Raw genomic sequence first — 16,700 nt, 5'->3', positions numbered from 1 at the left:
TATAGCTCTTGACTGATTAAAACAAGTTTCACACAGTTTTGTTGTAAGAATATGATTTTCAATTTGTTTGCCAAGTTGGAGACTTCTAATAATAAATAAACTTGAAAGAAAGTTTCTTCAGGAAAAAATTATAAAAAAACATGGCATAGAGCAACAGTAATCCAAGTTAATAATATATGTGATATGTAGTGTGACCGATTCGGGTGAAGGTCCCACAAAGTACTTTGTTTGACCTAGTACAGCAAATCTCCAGTAAACATTATGATAAAAGACAGTTAATTGATGTGATTAAAAGGCAGTTATATATGCACAAATTGGTACAGGGATGGAAGATCTACAGTGTCTAGATACAGGGCCTGTTTCAGCAAAGGACGGAATTGCCCCCCCCCCCCCCCCGCGCGCGCCAACACGTCTCTGTTTTGATTAACTGAGGCTGTCGTCACCCCCTCCTCGTCCACATATGGCAGCAGACTGTCAATCCTTGCCAGTCTGCTGCTACTCTGCATATAATCACACAGGACAGGACACAGGACTGCATGCGCAGTTCCACGTCGACCATGTAACAGTCAACCTTTTGATCTTGTTAACCATTTGACCATGTCTACGTCTTGCCTGTATCTTTTGACTGTCTATCTAAATAATTTAGATCTTGCTATCCACACCTGCATAAATCCTAATTCTGTTAACTCTTCAAATTTAATTTGTAATGTGTGTTGGACTGTTCTTGGTCTTCTATATGACCATTATGTGGGCTTCTCATCCATCCTCTGTGGGTGTAAGTGTATTTCTGCCGTGGAAGAGCATCATTTAGCATATCACACTGCACTGCTTTATAAGACACCTGTGTCCTCTTTGTTAACGTTATTCCAAGCATAAAAGAGGGTCATAATTAGTAGAGTTCTATGGAATGCAGTGAGCTATGGTCACCAGAACGCTGAATAGTGACTGCCTGACACACAGTTACACAGGTAGGGCTATCACACAAGATAGTATAAACTGCCATTATGATCTGCATCTTTTACACGGGAGGGGGGAATATTTAGTAGTCAGTGGCTTGGCAAAGCTAAATCTGGCTTGCTTAGCAATTATTTATGTTGCCATTGTAAATCAAATGTGCTGATGATAGGTGGCTTTGACAACACGCAGGTTAGTAAATATACCCATGGTATTCTTGTCTAACACGCAATTTAGGTACATAAATGTGGTTTTTTCTGCCTATAGGGGTACAAAGGAGACAAATTTCCAGTACATTAAGATTATATAAATATAGGGCGGTATAATGTCTGTTCCATATGTCTACTGGTCTTTTAGTAAAAGCATTTTCTGACATTGAGCGTCCTCTACTACCACCAATTTATGACCATGTTCCTTTGTTCTGCTGAACCTCATTGAACTTTGCAAGCCCTTTTGTACCCCAATTTTAGTTGTGCTGAATTGTAATATGTTCTGTTCTGTTCAGCGAAACACCATGAAGTAGGGGAAAGCCAGAAAGTGAAGGAAGCAGAGACTGGGCCCGAGTTATCAGAAGTACATGAGCACGACCATTCTAGACTACATGCTTACATTGGTGTCTCTCTGGTACTTGGCTTTGTCTTCATGCTCCTGGTGGATCAGATTGGAAGCTCTCACATGCACTCCACAGAGGGTAAGTGTGGATGGGCCGGGTGTGCATTCTGCCATCCTTGTCCTGTGCATATGACTGATTTGCCCTTTCTCAGACCCAGAAGCAGCTCGGGCAGCCAGTTCAAAGATCACCACAACACTGGGCCTGGTAGTGCACGCTGCAGGTGAGTGGGACCATAGTAATCTCTTTATTGTAGCATAATCAAGGCCGTTAACATACAAAAAGTATGCAATTTTCAGCGTTGCTCAGCTAAAGTGTCTCATTTGCTTTATAGCTGATGGAGTCGCTCTAGGGGCTGCTGCTTCTACATCCCAGACTAGCGTTCAGCTTATTGTATTTGTGGCCATCATGCTGCACAAGGTAAGAACACCAAAATATTCCTCCCTAACAGATATACAATGTCTACCTGAAAACACAGAATCATTTGCATGTAGCTCAGCAAGGTTTAGCTCCACCATAGCAGGCTTAAGCAACCTGTGGATCTGATAGTGGTGTAGCAATAGTGGGTAGTAGATGTGGCAACCACTGCTGGGCACACAGGATCTGTGGACCAAGAACTGTGTATTTTCTGCTATTTCCTAGTGTCTTCAGCATTGTATTTTTAGCATTTATCGGAGACTACTGTTCTAATATCTGAGTTAGAACAGCAGTTTGAGAGCCTGCTGTTATCTTACATCTGCATTATACCATTCACAGTGTTCGATAATGCTACAGTATGTATGTTTGTTTGTGTTGTCCTGAAAGCGTGTTGTTGGGGCTGAGCAAGGACTAGAGTTGGGTCACGCTAGAATTTAGTCGTTGTTAGTGACCACTTTTTTGTCAAGTGTTATCATATTAATTTCCATAATAGAATAATTTAAAAATTTTATACAGGAAACCATCTTGTTCCTTTGGGTTAGGCTGATTCGCTAAAGTACAGATTACATTATTACCCATAAGAGCATTAGATCTAGAACTGTAGACCATTACATTGTCAATGCTGCAAAATAGTTTATACAGCAACTACTGACTGCATTTCTTTAGAAGTATTTAAAGGGCAATGCCAGGCAGAAACCTAAAGCCACCACCACCTTTTCCCTGGCTAGTAGGATACTGCCAGTCCCGCATTTCTCAAGATATTGACCACCACCACTAACGCCTCTAATGGATTATTCTCCAGGCATGACAGCCTGGAAACCTTTGAATGCATTGGGGCTGATTTAGTGTTGCAATGCATGTTTTGCACACTGATCTTGCATTTTTTTAGCACTGCACATGCTCCTTGTACACAACTATGAGCAACTGCGGGCAGTTCAGAGATGCACACATCTCCGTCGTATTTCTAATTGCAGCTGAATGGGTATAAGTGGGCTGCAAAGGGACATGCGCACGTAGGCTAAGGGCTCTGAGAGGATCATTGAGGGCTACACTGAGTTGAATGTACGCAGAGATCAGTTTGATTTCGGATGGATCTCTTACACTTGGCATTAATAGTGATGACTGCTACTTTCACAAGCAGATGGATGGAAGCTCTATGGCAGCATAGATGCGTGCAACGCTGCATACAGGCGAATATATGCATTTATTATGCGTGCAAGTCTGATTCAGCCACTATATGAGGAATGCAGGGTGGTGTCCTGGTTTTCAGAGAGAAGCTGTTTTATAGAGTGCAGGACACTACTGGCATGTGAAATGTGGGGAGATTTCCTATATGGTTGTCTATTATTGTATGCATTATAGAGATTGTTGGTACAGAGCATTATCTGTGTAACATCAGGGATCCAGTTCATGTTATGTGGCTTTCAAACATTATTGTTCTTATGAGTTTAGTCATGACATTATGAAACACTTTTTTCTTTTCTCCTTCATCTACTAGGGGACACTGGAGTATACACAATGGGGTATAGACAGGTGATGAGTGGAGCCCGGCACTTTAAATTTCTTCAGAATTGTAGCTGGCTTTCCCCCCTGTATACCCCACTCGAACTAGATTAAGTGCCGAGGGAGCCGGATGCAATTCCAGGGCTGTCCTCAGCCAATTTTTTCCTGGGGCCACTTGGTCAACGGACCCTGGGAAGATCTGCCACAGCTGCCTGCGACTTGTGTCCTGGTCCCCACATACCCACCGCGCACCGGCCAGCTATCGCAGTGTTAAGTAGCAGGCGGGTGGGTGCACTGTAAGTCGCGGATTCTACAGAAGCGGACTCCCAGCTTATCCTATGTGATGCAGCGCTCCTGACTGGCTGCACAGGGTCTCGCGGCTGACAGAAGATGAGCGCAGTGCTTAGTTTGAGGCTTCTTCTTCAGAAGTGAATCAGCGCCTCTGTTCTGGCAGAGCTTATAGAATGCTCTGCCCGGAACAAGATTTAGTACAGCCTTGTCCAGAATGCGGCTGGGTCCGCTACACTGCTCTCCTGACCAGCGGCCCCATAAGAAATTAATTGGCTCCTGCGTGCCTGGTGGAGAGCGCCGCGTGCTCCCGTAGCTCGCAATAAACTGGCCCCACCACCCGCAGCACGCCAGAAAAAAGGCGCAAACCAGCAGAGATAACAGCTGAGATAATATACTGACGGTGGGACCCCGCCGCCGCTTCTTGAGGCGCGCATCCCGGTCCCTGACCTCAGCACAATTCAGCCTCACCGGAGGGTGCGGAGTGCGCTGGGGACCCGCCGCGGATGGGTCTAGGTCTGCCGCGCACCAGCGGCATGGTGGGGTAAGTTGAGCCAGCCTTACCTACTAGCAGGGAGAAGGCTGCTTTACTATGAACCATGGCTCTGCGAGCACAGCACTAGCACAGATATATATAATAATGTGCCCGGCTAGTTTGTTGTTCATGGCGTGCCTTTCAGGGCTCTGTGTCGCGCCATGGAACGTTACGTGATGGCTGGACTTGTGGCGTACAGTGGTATTCTTCATCGAGGCATACGCTACGGCATGTAATACAGCGCTTAACCGCTGGGTGGTGAATGCTCTACTGTTGTAATTTGTACTGAATACCATACTGTTAAATTGGATGGATATCACATTCACGCACTGTACAGTATTTGCATGTTTGCACAACCAATATTTTTAATATCACATACAGTAAGCTCTTAGAAGGGGACGCAAATCAGTACACATATTGTACATAACTGTATAGTAGTGTAGTTGCCCGAGTTATCACGGTACAACTGATACTGTAGATTAATGAGATGCACGCACAGCTTTCAATGAGATGGGGTGAATTATTCTCTAAATGTGGGGTACTGTGTATATACAGCGTGTGCTAGTACTGTATAATATCTGGAAAGGAAGACAACTTTTTTTATTATTAAAAACAGCAGCGGGTGAGTGGAGTGCACAAGGATGAGCCCGCTACAGTATGTGCGGTTCTTCATATACTGTAGCTGGCTTGTGGGTTAGTGGTTAGGTGATCGCTTTGCAACAATGATTTTCCCGGGTTCGAGCCCTGCAAAATAATAATTTTTTTTCGGCACTGTCGGCTCTGGACACTATAGTGAAACTACTGTAGTAGTGGGCTGTTTAAAAGTAAGGCATTACAAACTGTGCGTTTAAAAGTGCAAACTTGCGTCAATGTCTGCGCTGTGGTAGCTGTCAACTCCGAGGGTTTACAATGGGATCTCTGGCGCATGTCCAGTGGAGGGGTTACAATGGAATCTGTGGCGCATTCCCAGTGGAGCCAAGCCATACGCCATGTAGCGCTATGCCATGGCATATGGAAGATCATTGCACTGCACATGCCCAGTTGTCTGTATTACTGTTGAATTTTCACACTTGCGCCACTCTCTGTGCTGTCCCAGACTTGTACACTATAGTGATTTCATGACTTCAGTAACTGGTAGTGGGCTCTGGGCCTGATTCTGACCCGCTCGCGAGCGCTGGACGCTTGCAAGCGGGTCGATGGTGCCTAATTGCGCATGCGCACGACAGAGGGAGCGCCGTCGTGCGCATGTGCGAGACCCGGCGAGCGACGGGGAATCCATCGCTCGTGGTCTCACACCAAAGGGGGCGTGCTGTCGATGGTGAGTGACAGCACGCCCCCTTTGGTGGCCTTGCCGGGGGCGTGGCTGCCAGACAGAGGCGTTCCCATGGGAAAGCCTACCGTCTGAGTCCGGCCCCACTGATATAACTAGTGATGTCAGTGGGAGTGATTTTGGCTCTGATAGAGCCAAAATCACTCCAGGGCTTGCGGCAGCGAGACCCTACCGCAGGGTCTCGTCGCAAGCCCGATGGTCGCGATGGTCTTGACCATCGCGACCATCATCATGGACGCTCGCTATAGCTGTGGGTGGTAACCCACAGCTATGCGAGCGTCCATGAGGCCGCTCCAAAATGAGGTAGGAGGGCCCTGATTCAGAGCGAGCGCTCTGGTCAGAGCGTCCGGCTCTGAATCAGGCCCTCTGTTTGAGAGAGAGGTCTCTGTATTACAAACTGTGCGTTTAAAGCGCAAACTTGCGTCAATGTCGGCGCTGTCCCAGACTAGAACACTGTAGTGCTTTCTCATGACTTCAGCAACTGGTAGTGGGCTCTGTTTGAGAGAGAGCTCTCTGTATTACAAACTGACTGTGCGTTTAAAGCGCAAACTTGCGTCAATGTCTGCACGGTTGGCTTTGAGGTGGCTGTGACCTCCGAGGGGTTACAAATGGGATCTCTGGCACATGCCCAGTGGAGGGGTTGCAATGGGATTTCTGGCGCAGCCCAGTGGAGCCAAGCCATACGCCATGTAGCGCTATGCCATGGCGTATGGAAGATCACAGCACTGCGCATGCACAGTGGGTCGGGAGTCACACACCATGCATCAGGTCCCTTCCCCCAAAGCAAACAAGAGACTTTCATAATAAAGGACGCTCTGTTAGCCATTTACTGTAAGCAGTCAGCTCTGCCCTTGTGTCCTGAAAAGGCTACGAATGGTGACCATTGCCAAGGACACCATCCCCCATCTGCTAGGACAACTAGTGTGCCAGTATGAATGTGTCTGTACTGTATATTAAAAACTGACTATGCAGTTGAAGTTGCACACTTGCGCCACTGTCAGCGCTGTCCCAGACTTGGACACTATAGTGATTTCATTACTTCAGAAACTGGTAATGAGTGGCCGCTGCTTGAGAGAGGTCTCTGTATTACAAACTGACTGTGCGTTTAAAGCGCAAACTTGTGTCAATTTCCGCACGATTGGCACTGTGGTGGCTGTCAGCCAGCTCCGAGGGGTTACAAATTGGATCATGCCCAGTGGAGCCGCTCCGTAGCTGTGGCGTAAGGAGTCTCATACAGTAGTAATGCGCATGCCCAGTGGGTCAGGAGTCACACACAGTGCATCAGGTCCCTTCCCCCAAAGCAAGCAAGAGCCTTTCATTACCATAATAAAGGACGCTCTGTTAATCCATTTACTATAAGCAGTCAGTTCAAGGTCTGCCCTTACCTGTACGTCGCTGCATTTTGTACAATACAAACAATACAATGTGTAGTGCATTGTGGTTTCATGTAAAGTACAGCTGGGTGGCATAGAGTAGCATACAGTAGAAATGGCAGGTGGTGGGAAGTTGAGGAGAGTCTACTGTACTGGATTAAACTTAATATTGAACTTCAAATGCTCTATATTTCTTCAATGTTGTTTGTGCGTCGATACCTGTATGTGTTGGTATAAATGACAGAATTCACACACCACCAAGTGATTTCTGTGTAATCCTGTTGTGAAGATTCAAATAAAAATAATAAAAAGATGAAAAATTGTAGCCTTCCAGGCTTCGATCCCGGGATGCAGACACTGCTTTGCATTCTAACCACTACACCACAGATGTCTGCCATAACGAGTGACGCACCTGTGTGTAATGAATGCGTTGTGCATCGTACTGTACGTGTGTGTGTTTAAGATAGCAACAAGAAGAGAGGAAGTTTTCTCCAGGCGAGCTCTTTCTCTTGGTGAAGTGGAGAGACCAACCATTCACCAACCAAGAGAAAGCACTCACGTATAGGAGAGCAAGAAGGGTGATTTTTGAAAAATATGGGCGCCGCCGGACCATCAGGGCCCTCCAACCGCGGTGGTCCGACTTGCTGCGCAGGGATGCGCCTCGGCTCCGTCGCATCAGGAGGCACCTCCTGCATAGTAAGTACACCATTGCTGTACAATTACATGAATTACAGTATACAGTACAATGATAAATACAATGCACTACTGTGACATACAGTACACTGCACTGTAGGGTGTTGGATATCTGACGATGACTGACAGTTGTTGCCACACACTCACATGACTGGCAGAGATTTGATTGACAGGGTCATTAAATCTTCATGGACTAAAGGGCGACACACTATTGATCGACATGGCTTGTTTGTATAGTAAACTTACAGTAACACAAGGCAAGTTGATCCACCATACTATATTTGGTTGTCAAAAATATTTTGGCAACATTTCATCCATTATTATCTATTGCCATGATGGCAAATACTGTGTGTGATTGAGTCACAGTCAACCATTTTTCCTGGTCGACCTAATGCCTGTCAACCAAATTAATGTCGACCTATACACTATTTATCTGTGCTACCCTTGCCCCCTTTAAGTCTGATATTATTACGTCACGGACAGATTCCAGGGGTCTATTTATTAAGCATGTTAGGAGACAGAGTGAAAAGTGATAAGAAAGTGATAAGGTGCCAGCCAATCAGCTCCCAATTGCCATCTCACAGGCTGTGTTTGAAAAATGACAGTTGGGAGCTGATTGGCTGGCACCTTATCACTTTCTTATCACTTTTCACTCTGTCTCCTAACACTGCTTAGTAAATAGACCCCCTAAATAATTTTAAACGCCAGAGTGTGCCTATAGCGTCCAAAGTATGCAAAGGGCAGCAATTCTGGCAGCAGGGTGCCGATCCTGGCACCCTGCAAAGCAAAAGTACAGCTTGTGGGGTGGCAACAGTGCGCTTATTTGCATATAGAGTTTCTATCACACACCGTATACCGCTGATCGTTTCCTAGCCTCCCGCTGCCCCTTTTAGTCTTCCCCCCACTGCCCCTTTTAGTCTCCCGTGGCCGTCTTGTCCTAGCGGCCATCTTGTGTTTGCTCAGTGGGCATCTTGTTTTAGTCGCAATACTGCTGTCTAATGTCCCGCTGCCACAGTATGTCTCGTCCTTTGCCCGTAGATGCTTATTTGCGTGTAGAGTTTCTATCACACACCGTATACCGCTGATCGTTTGCTAGCCTCCTGCTGCCCCTTTACAGTCTCTCATGGCCGTCTTCTCTTCGTGGCCATCTTGTTTTAGTCGCAATACTGCTGTGTCTAATGTGCTGTATAATGTCTCCTTCGTAGACTCATCTTTGCATATTAAGAGGCATATGTATCAAAGCTTGATGTGAGATAAAATTGGGAAATATATATCACCAACCAACCAATCAGCTCCAAACTATCATTTATTAAACACAGCCTGCAAAATGTAAGTTACAAGCTGATTGGTTGGTGATACATATCTCACAATGTTATCTCACATCAAGCTTTGATACATACTGTTTGCCCCTTAGTTTCCATCAAGTAGGCCACATTTCACATTATCTGCTGGTGTAAATGTGATGAAATTTAATGTGTAATACTTTTTAGCCTTTACTGTACAGTATGTTCAGCCCTGGTCCATACAGTATGCCTGGTTCACCTAACCTCTTGCCCACCAGCCTGTCCTAAATAATTTTAAACGCCAGAGTGTGCCTATAGCGTCCAAAGTATGCAAAGGGCAGCAATTCTGGCAGCAGGGTGCCGATCCTGGCACCCTGCAAAGCAAAAGTACAGCTTGTGGGGTGGCAACAGTGCGCTTATTTGCATATAGAGTTTCTATCACACACCGTATACCGCTGATCGTTTCCTAGCCTCCCGCTGCCCCTTTTAGTCTTCCCCCCCACTGCCCCTTTTAGTCTCCCGTGGCCGTCTTGTCCTAGCGGCCATCTTGTGTTTGCTCAGTGGGCATCTTGTTTTAGTCGCAATACTGCTGTCTAATGTCCCGCTGCCACAGTATGTCTCGTCCTTTGCCCGTAGATGCTTATTTGCGTGTAGAGTTTCTATCACACACCGTATACCGCTGATCGTTTGCTAGCCTCCTGCTGCCCCTTTACAGTCTCTCATGGCCGTCTTCTCTTCGTGGCCATCTTGTGTTTGCTCAGTGGCCATCTTGTTTTAGTTGCAATACTGCTGTGTCTAATGTGCTGTATAATGTCTCCTTCGTAGACTCATCTTTGCATATTAAGAGGCATATGTATCAAAGCTTGATGTGAGATGAAATTGGGAAATATATATCACCAACCAACCAATCAGCTCCAAACTATCATTTATTAAACACAGCCTGCAAAATGTAAGTTACAAGCTGATTGGTTGGTGATACATATCTCACAATGTTATCTCACATCAAGCTTTGATACATACTGTTTGCCCCTTAGTTTCCATCAAGTAGGCCACATTTCACATTATCTGCTGGTGTAAATGTGATGAAATTTAATGTGTAATACTTTTTAGCCTTTACTGTACAGTATGTTCAGCCCTGGTCCATACAGTATGCCTGGTTCACCTAACCTCTTGCCCACCAGCCTGTCCTAGCAAGAACTGCATCTGTCGTGTATGTGATGTGATGGCTGCGAATTACAGTACGTGTACTGTGAGCCTCCTTGTAGCTCGACTGGAGTATGGAGTGGCTCCATTGTGTGTGACTCCCGACACACTGGGCATGTGCATTACTACTGTATGAGCCTCCTTATGCCACAGCTAAGGAGCAGCTCCACTGGGCATGCGCCATAAATTCCATTGCAACCCCTCCACTGGGCATGCACCAGAGATCCAATTTGTAACCCCTCTGAGCGGGCTGACTGCCACCACAGCGCCAACCGTGCAGACATTGATGCAAGTTTGCGCTTTAAACGCACAGTCAGTATGTACTGTAATACAGACATCCCACTTTCTCTGTGTTTGACTCCCACACTGGGCATGCGCAGTAGAAATAGACTTGAAATGCCATACTGTAGCACGACTAGCTTTGTGCTACGTGGGAACTGTATTGGAGTGCCATACATCCCTTTCTTGAACACACAATGGTATAAAGTAGCATAGAAATGCCAGGTGGTGGGAAGTTGTGGATAATGTATTGAATACTGAATAAGGGAAGAAAAAAAAAACAATTCTATATTTTCAAGGTCTCAAACCCACGGGACAAGCAGATGGGAGAAGCAGTGAGACTATAGGCATTAGCCCACTAGGCCACATAACTCATCCCATTACTACAGTAGTTCCTAAAGTAATGAAATCACTACAATGTCTAAGCCTGGGAAAGTGCCGACAGTACTTACATTGGCACAAGTGTGCAATTTCAACCGCACAGTAAGTGTGTAATACAGAGCTTAATGATTTCAAACTTTATTGGACATTCTTCTACAGCTTTATTATACATTCCTGATTCCATGTGGAAAACGCAGTACTACTGTATAGTGTACCGAATCACTGCTTCTGTCAGCCAATCATCGGGTGGTGATACAGAACATGCATTGGAAATCAAACGCATGCTCTGTGTAGTTTAGGAAAAGTGACACCTGGTGGACAAAAAGTTGTATTACACTTTATGACTTTATTCCAGCGCTACGCTACATATTACGAAACTTTCTATGTAGCGCGACTCATGGCATGGTGTGTGGCACGCCTTGTGTGGCGTGCTACATAGCGTATGGAGCAACAAGCTAGCTGGGCACATCTGTGTGTGTGTATGTATATGTGTGTATGTGTGTGTGTGTGTGTGTGTATATATATATATATGTGTGTACTCCAGGTGCTCACTGTTCAGTAGGGCAGCGCAGCATTCGGGCCGTGGGTTTTTCCCACCTCGACCCTGGCTGTGTGGATTTTGTGTGTTCTCCCTGTGCTTGGGTGGGGGGGGGTTTCCTCTGGGTGACCAGGTTTCCTTCCACAACACAAGAGATTGTAATGGTAGAAATTCTGCCTCATAGATCGATTCTCGACCTTTTGGCTAAGAGCAAGTGTAATATCTGTTATTATCAGTTATTATCTGATACTCTCTCTTCTAGAAAGTAGGCAGGAAACTCATGTTAGTATGCAGTATTATAAGACAACCAGGTCCCTCAATACATACATGATCGGGAGACCGCCTTGTCGTGTGTGTGTGTGTGTGTGTGTGTGTGTATATATATATATATATATATATATATATATATATATTGTGTGTGTGTACATATCCATATATCTGTAATTGTACATCCCCTATAGAGGACTCTCAGGTTATGGAGCTGTGAAGCCTGGACCTTCCCTCTAATCCAGTTTATTTAGCCTGAGAGTTCTTTTTGCCTCTTTTGGGACTCTCTCATTGCACTGTAGTGATTCTGAGAGTTGTGGACTGTGGCCCCTACTTCGGACCATTAATGTCTCCACCAACAGCTCTGCTAGTCTTTTCACACAGGGTGCAACTTTACAGAAGTAGTACCAGTCTCCAGGACCAAGAGGTAGAGGGTAGAGTCTCACACCAGCTATGGAACTTATTGGCAGTCTACCTGCAGGGGGGTGTTAGTGTCTGCGACGTTGATGAGAGGTCAGTAGAATCCACAATGGGACCGTAGGACTCCAGGTCGCTCGCAGGTAAGGAGCTTGTTCCGCAGTCTTAGGCTGGCAAGTTTGACACTGATCCCTTTACAAGGGTATCAAGCTCACAGTGGGACATCGCACACATATCATAGCACCTAAACGGCTGTAAAAGCAGCCTTCTGTCCCTATAGGTACCTCCTTTCTCATCTGTTCCTGCATTCTATATAGCCTTATACTTTGATGTTTGCCCTGTTTTGGCGACCAGTACCTACTGCATCCGGTTACTCAGCAAATTTGCTATTCCCTGGTCAAACTAGCTAACGATTTTCAATTTTTGTCTCTGTTATATATCTCCTTATGGTATTGTATCCATTTTTGGATAGAGTATGATTATCCATATTATTAGACTCGCATCTCTTGGAAGATAGGTCTTCTCTATGGTACATATGCGTCCATGGTTCCTATTTTGGTCGTGCACTGTGTGTTTTGGATCATTCTGCCAGCGTTCAACTGGACGGCTCCCTTTAGGGTGCAGGTGGCACATGATTGCTGGGTCAGCCATGGTATCAAGTTCCAGTATCCTTGCTTAGCCTCATCCTTTTCTCAAGGGTGTCATTCTCCACCTGTCAATAATCATTCCTTCTGTTCTGCAGTAATGTGCTAAGGTGTCTAAATAATGCACCTATGTGGCAGGACAGTTCTACTCTCTTCTTGGTGAAGTGAGCACAAAGTGTTGATTCTAGGTGGCGGCAGCTGATTACTGTCTGTTCCTTTTTTCATCTAATTCAATGAAATTGGAGAAGTGGGTTTTATTCAGAGCCCTGGGTTGCTCTGGTTTGTATCTATTACTCTAGGGGTCGTTCAGTTCCTTACTTGGGGCATTACTGAATGCGCTCTATATTATTCCAGGCTTAGTTTCCCTCTGGTTGGCTGTTCCAAATATGAAGGAAAATTAAGGATCTTGGGGTTTCATGTACTATCTGGCCTGCTCGGAGTTCTCTTCAGGTCACACCTGGGGCATATTATTGCTACCTGACCTTGTTATCGTTTGACTTTGATGTTTTCATCCACTTCTTGGTCCCCTCTGGGGACAGGTGTATGATCCTAGATAGCAGGTGTCACCATCTTCAGTCCATCTATAGGACATGTGATCCTAGTTTGTGAGTTCTAGTTGGTGTTTACCACTTAGTCAATGTCTTTTCCCAGTTTTCTGCTAACTCGGGCCTCTTCAGTGCTTCTCTATGTCAGTCTTCTTAGTGACTCCGGTTTGAACTCGCTGAGTGTGGTGCTTACTTTCCGGTTGTCTTCCAAGCAACCCGTGACTGTTATATGATGGCCGGACCATCTTCTCCAGGTTTGGTGTATATTCCTTGCACTACTGCTCTTTGGTTACCAGTGAGGCTGTTGCAGCCGTGGTTGTGAGGAGTTAGGGTAGCCTGATATAGGTTTTTCCTCCTTGTCTTGGGCCAGGAATTGCTGTCGCTTACAAGTGTCCAACTCATTGTAGGTCTCCTGTCATTGTTTTGTCACAACGTGGTTCGGTTGTTTTGGCTTTGTCGTTTGCTTCCTGATCTACAATACTTTTGCAGGAAGTTCTTCAGTCCATTTATATTTTATTCTCCTCTTATGTGTGGACATTTCAGCCTGGTGGTATTTTCTGATTCAACCTGATTTCTTCTAGCTTAGGTGGATCTCTAGATGAGTTTCACCGACAGTTCCGCGGTTTGCTCTTGCCTTCATTTGGTAAGGTCAGAGGTTGAGGTCCGGTCCTTCACTATCCATACTTGTTCCTAGCAATCAGGCTATGCTTGGCTCAAAGCCGGTCTTCTTGTATTGGGATGGCCTTCCACGATGGTTTGTCCTTGTGGTTTTTCTTGGTCGACTGCAGCTACATCTTCTGGATGTGGTTCCATTTTTTCTTGTTCTTATATTGCTTACAGAATAAGACTGAGTCTTGTTGGTGCTCACTGAGACTGTTTTCAGTGGGGTTCTCAGGGGCAGTAAGACAACGTGTTTCTGCTTGTTGGCTTGCCATGTGGCTGTTTTGTGCACAGTTCTTGATTTTGTTCTGAGATAACGTTTGTCTTGGTGAACCCTATTTTCTGTTGGTCGCAAAGTTCTGCAAGTTTCTCAGCGCCTTCCAGCTGGGTCCGTTTTGCTACGTCCCCATCGTGTATACTCCAGTTTCCCCTAGCAGATGGAGAAAATAGGATATTGGTACTTACCGATAAATCCCTTTCCTCAAATCCATAGGGGACACTGGATGCCCTCCCGGCGCTGTTCCTTGTTAAAGTGCTCCTCTGGTGAGTTTTTTTTTTTTTCCAAGCTGCATATAGTTTGTCTGCAGTGTGTATTTCAGGTCGATGTGTTCACCGTTTTGGTCTTTGACATTTTTAGTTGGTTCCTCCTTGTCTCTCCTCTTATGTTGCTCTTCTATCAGTCTTCACTCGGACTTGGTTAATCTTAACTAAGTTCAGGTGGGGTATAGAGGGGAAGGAGCCAGCTACAATTCTGAAGAAATTTAAAGTGCCGGGCTCCACTCATCAACCGTCTATACCCCATCGTGTATACTCCAGTGTCCCCTATGGATTCGGGGAAAGGGATTTATCAGCAAGTACCAAAATCCTATTTTCTGTAAATGGTCATATATTGAGGATATAAACATTTGAATGTTGGATTTTTATTGTTTGTTTAACCAATAAAAGAAATGTCAATCAATATCTAATGTTAAACAATGATGGCAAATACGTGCCATAGCGCGTATTTTACCCAGTAATGAGGACCAGGGACTCTGTTATAAAATGGCTGGGTCCCCGGGGACGCGCTCTGCTGCGGCCAATCTTTGACAGCTGCCTACAACCCTTGAGACAGACAGACAGCGCTGTAATTCAAATAGGTGCCGGTCACTAGCCAATTGGAGCTTGCGGACTGGCAGCCAAGCGGCAGCGGCTGTCTGGTTGCGAGCTCCAACTGGCTCGCGACCAGCGACAGATTCAAATGACGGCAGCTGCCTGCCGGTGCTAGCCTGCGCACCATATCCAGCTCAAAGGCTGCTAGAAGGACACAGCGGGAGCTGGCATAATGTATAAGGGGCACTACTACTGCGTGGCATAATGTGTTATATGGAGCACTACTGTGGTGTAACGTACATAAAGGGCACTACTGTGTGAAATAATGTGAATAAAGGACACTACTGTGTGACACGACATCTACTCACACTGCGGGGAGAGCTTGGGGGCAACCCAAGATCTCCGGGAGTGCTGGGCACACCCCCCCACAGTGATGAAAAAGTGGAGCGTCTCAAGGACACGCACCCTTTTCAGAGTGGATGCACCCCTTTCTTGGGCGTGCGCTGAAGTGCTTTTTTTTTTTTTTACAGGCACCCTGTCCCCCACCTGCCCTAACATGAAGACTAGGGGATTGTAGCAGATATCTCAAATATACTGTAGATCCTAATAGTCTTTAATATTCCTCTTTCATCCAATCTGGGAAGCATTGACGCTGGGATATGAGGGAGGGGCAGAGGAGTAGGCACTAAAAATAGACTGACTGAAACACCCCCTCCCTTATATACCCTGCCCTTTCTCTAGCTCTCCAGTTATTTTTTTTTAGTGCCAGCAGGGGCAGGCACAAAGAAGTATAGGGCTTTGTTTGTTTCTAGCCTAATTTTTTTTTTACCCTAAAGGAATCTTAGAGCCTGAATCCCCTTATGGGATCAAGGCTGGAGGAGTGGGAATTAGGAACAGTGCTGATAGTCAGTATCTGCTCACCCCCTGCTGCATCCCGCTCCGGGCCCCAGAAGAGGGTCACCGGGCACCAATGGGTGTGCTGGGATCCTAGGATATTAATAAAATACCCTCATAGTAGCCGTTTACCAGGAGGCTGCAGCTGTCACCGGCTGCCACAGTTTACTTGGAGACTAATGCTGGGCAGCTAAACGACAAACTAAGTGCATGGGCAGGGTCTGATTCACTCTATGTGAGCTTCGGTTTTCTTTAAAGGGAGCACAGGAGGCACTGTAAAGGCCTGGAGAATACTAGGTGCTGTAGTTTAAAGGAAAAAAAATGTGCTTACTAGGGATTACAGAGGCACCATCTGGTAAGGCAATGTCTAAATCCCCTTCTCTGAGAGGACCCTGACGTCATCAGCCAGTGTTCAGCGTCATTCCCTACCATCCAAGTGGGCATAGAGGGGGAATATAACCATGTGGCGAGAATAGCGAGCCCGTGAGGGGATAACTTTTCCTCTTTAGGTGGGGACAACTAGGTGCCCTAATGGGCATGGAACTGCACTTCCGCCCTCACTCACGTCACTTTCAGGTCCCTAGCATGAAGGGGAAATAAGCTCTACCTGTCTGGTAATGGTGGATGTCTTCTTGCCCACACTCCTAGAAAGCCTGTGGGAGCTCCTTCCAGATCGGGTGATTTCCTGCTACTTCTTGGAGGACTGAATAAAAAAGTAAAGACACCTGCTGCTAATGAGTCTGGAGGCTGGGGAGTGTGGTATAGTACAAACTGAAAAGTGAAATTGTTTTTCTCTT

General features: G+C 45.9%; 1 protein-coding gene and 1 pseudogene across 1 annotated transcript in view; both read left to right on the top strand.

Moving 5' to 3' along the window:
- Positions 1-16,700, top strand: part of SLC39A9 (solute carrier family 39 member 9) — a 43,413-nt gene that overhangs the window by 12,017 nt on the left and 14,696 nt on the right. Inside the window, exons 4-6 of the mRNA XM_088456573.1 lie at positions 1,460-1,645; positions 1,719-1,787; positions 1,899-1,984. Coding sequence (XP_088312699.1) covers positions 1,460-1,645; positions 1,719-1,787; positions 1,899-1,984 — 341 coding nt within the window. The remainder of the gene's footprint in view (positions 1-1,459; positions 1,646-1,718; positions 1,788-1,898; positions 1,985-16,700) is intronic.
- On the top strand, positions 11,572-11,747 carry LOC148477592 (U2 spliceosomal RNA; annotated as a pseudogene).

The sequence above is a fragment of the Taudactylus pleione genome, unplaced genomic scaffold (assembly GCF_031769625.1).
Source record: "Taudactylus pleione unplaced genomic scaffold, aTauple2 ptg000707l, whole genome shotgun sequence".
NCBI lineage: Eukaryota > Metazoa > Chordata > Amphibia > Anura > Myobatrachidae > Taudactylus > Taudactylus pleione.
Note: the sequence above shows the minus strand (reverse complement) of the source record. Positions and strands in the feature narration are given on the sequence as shown.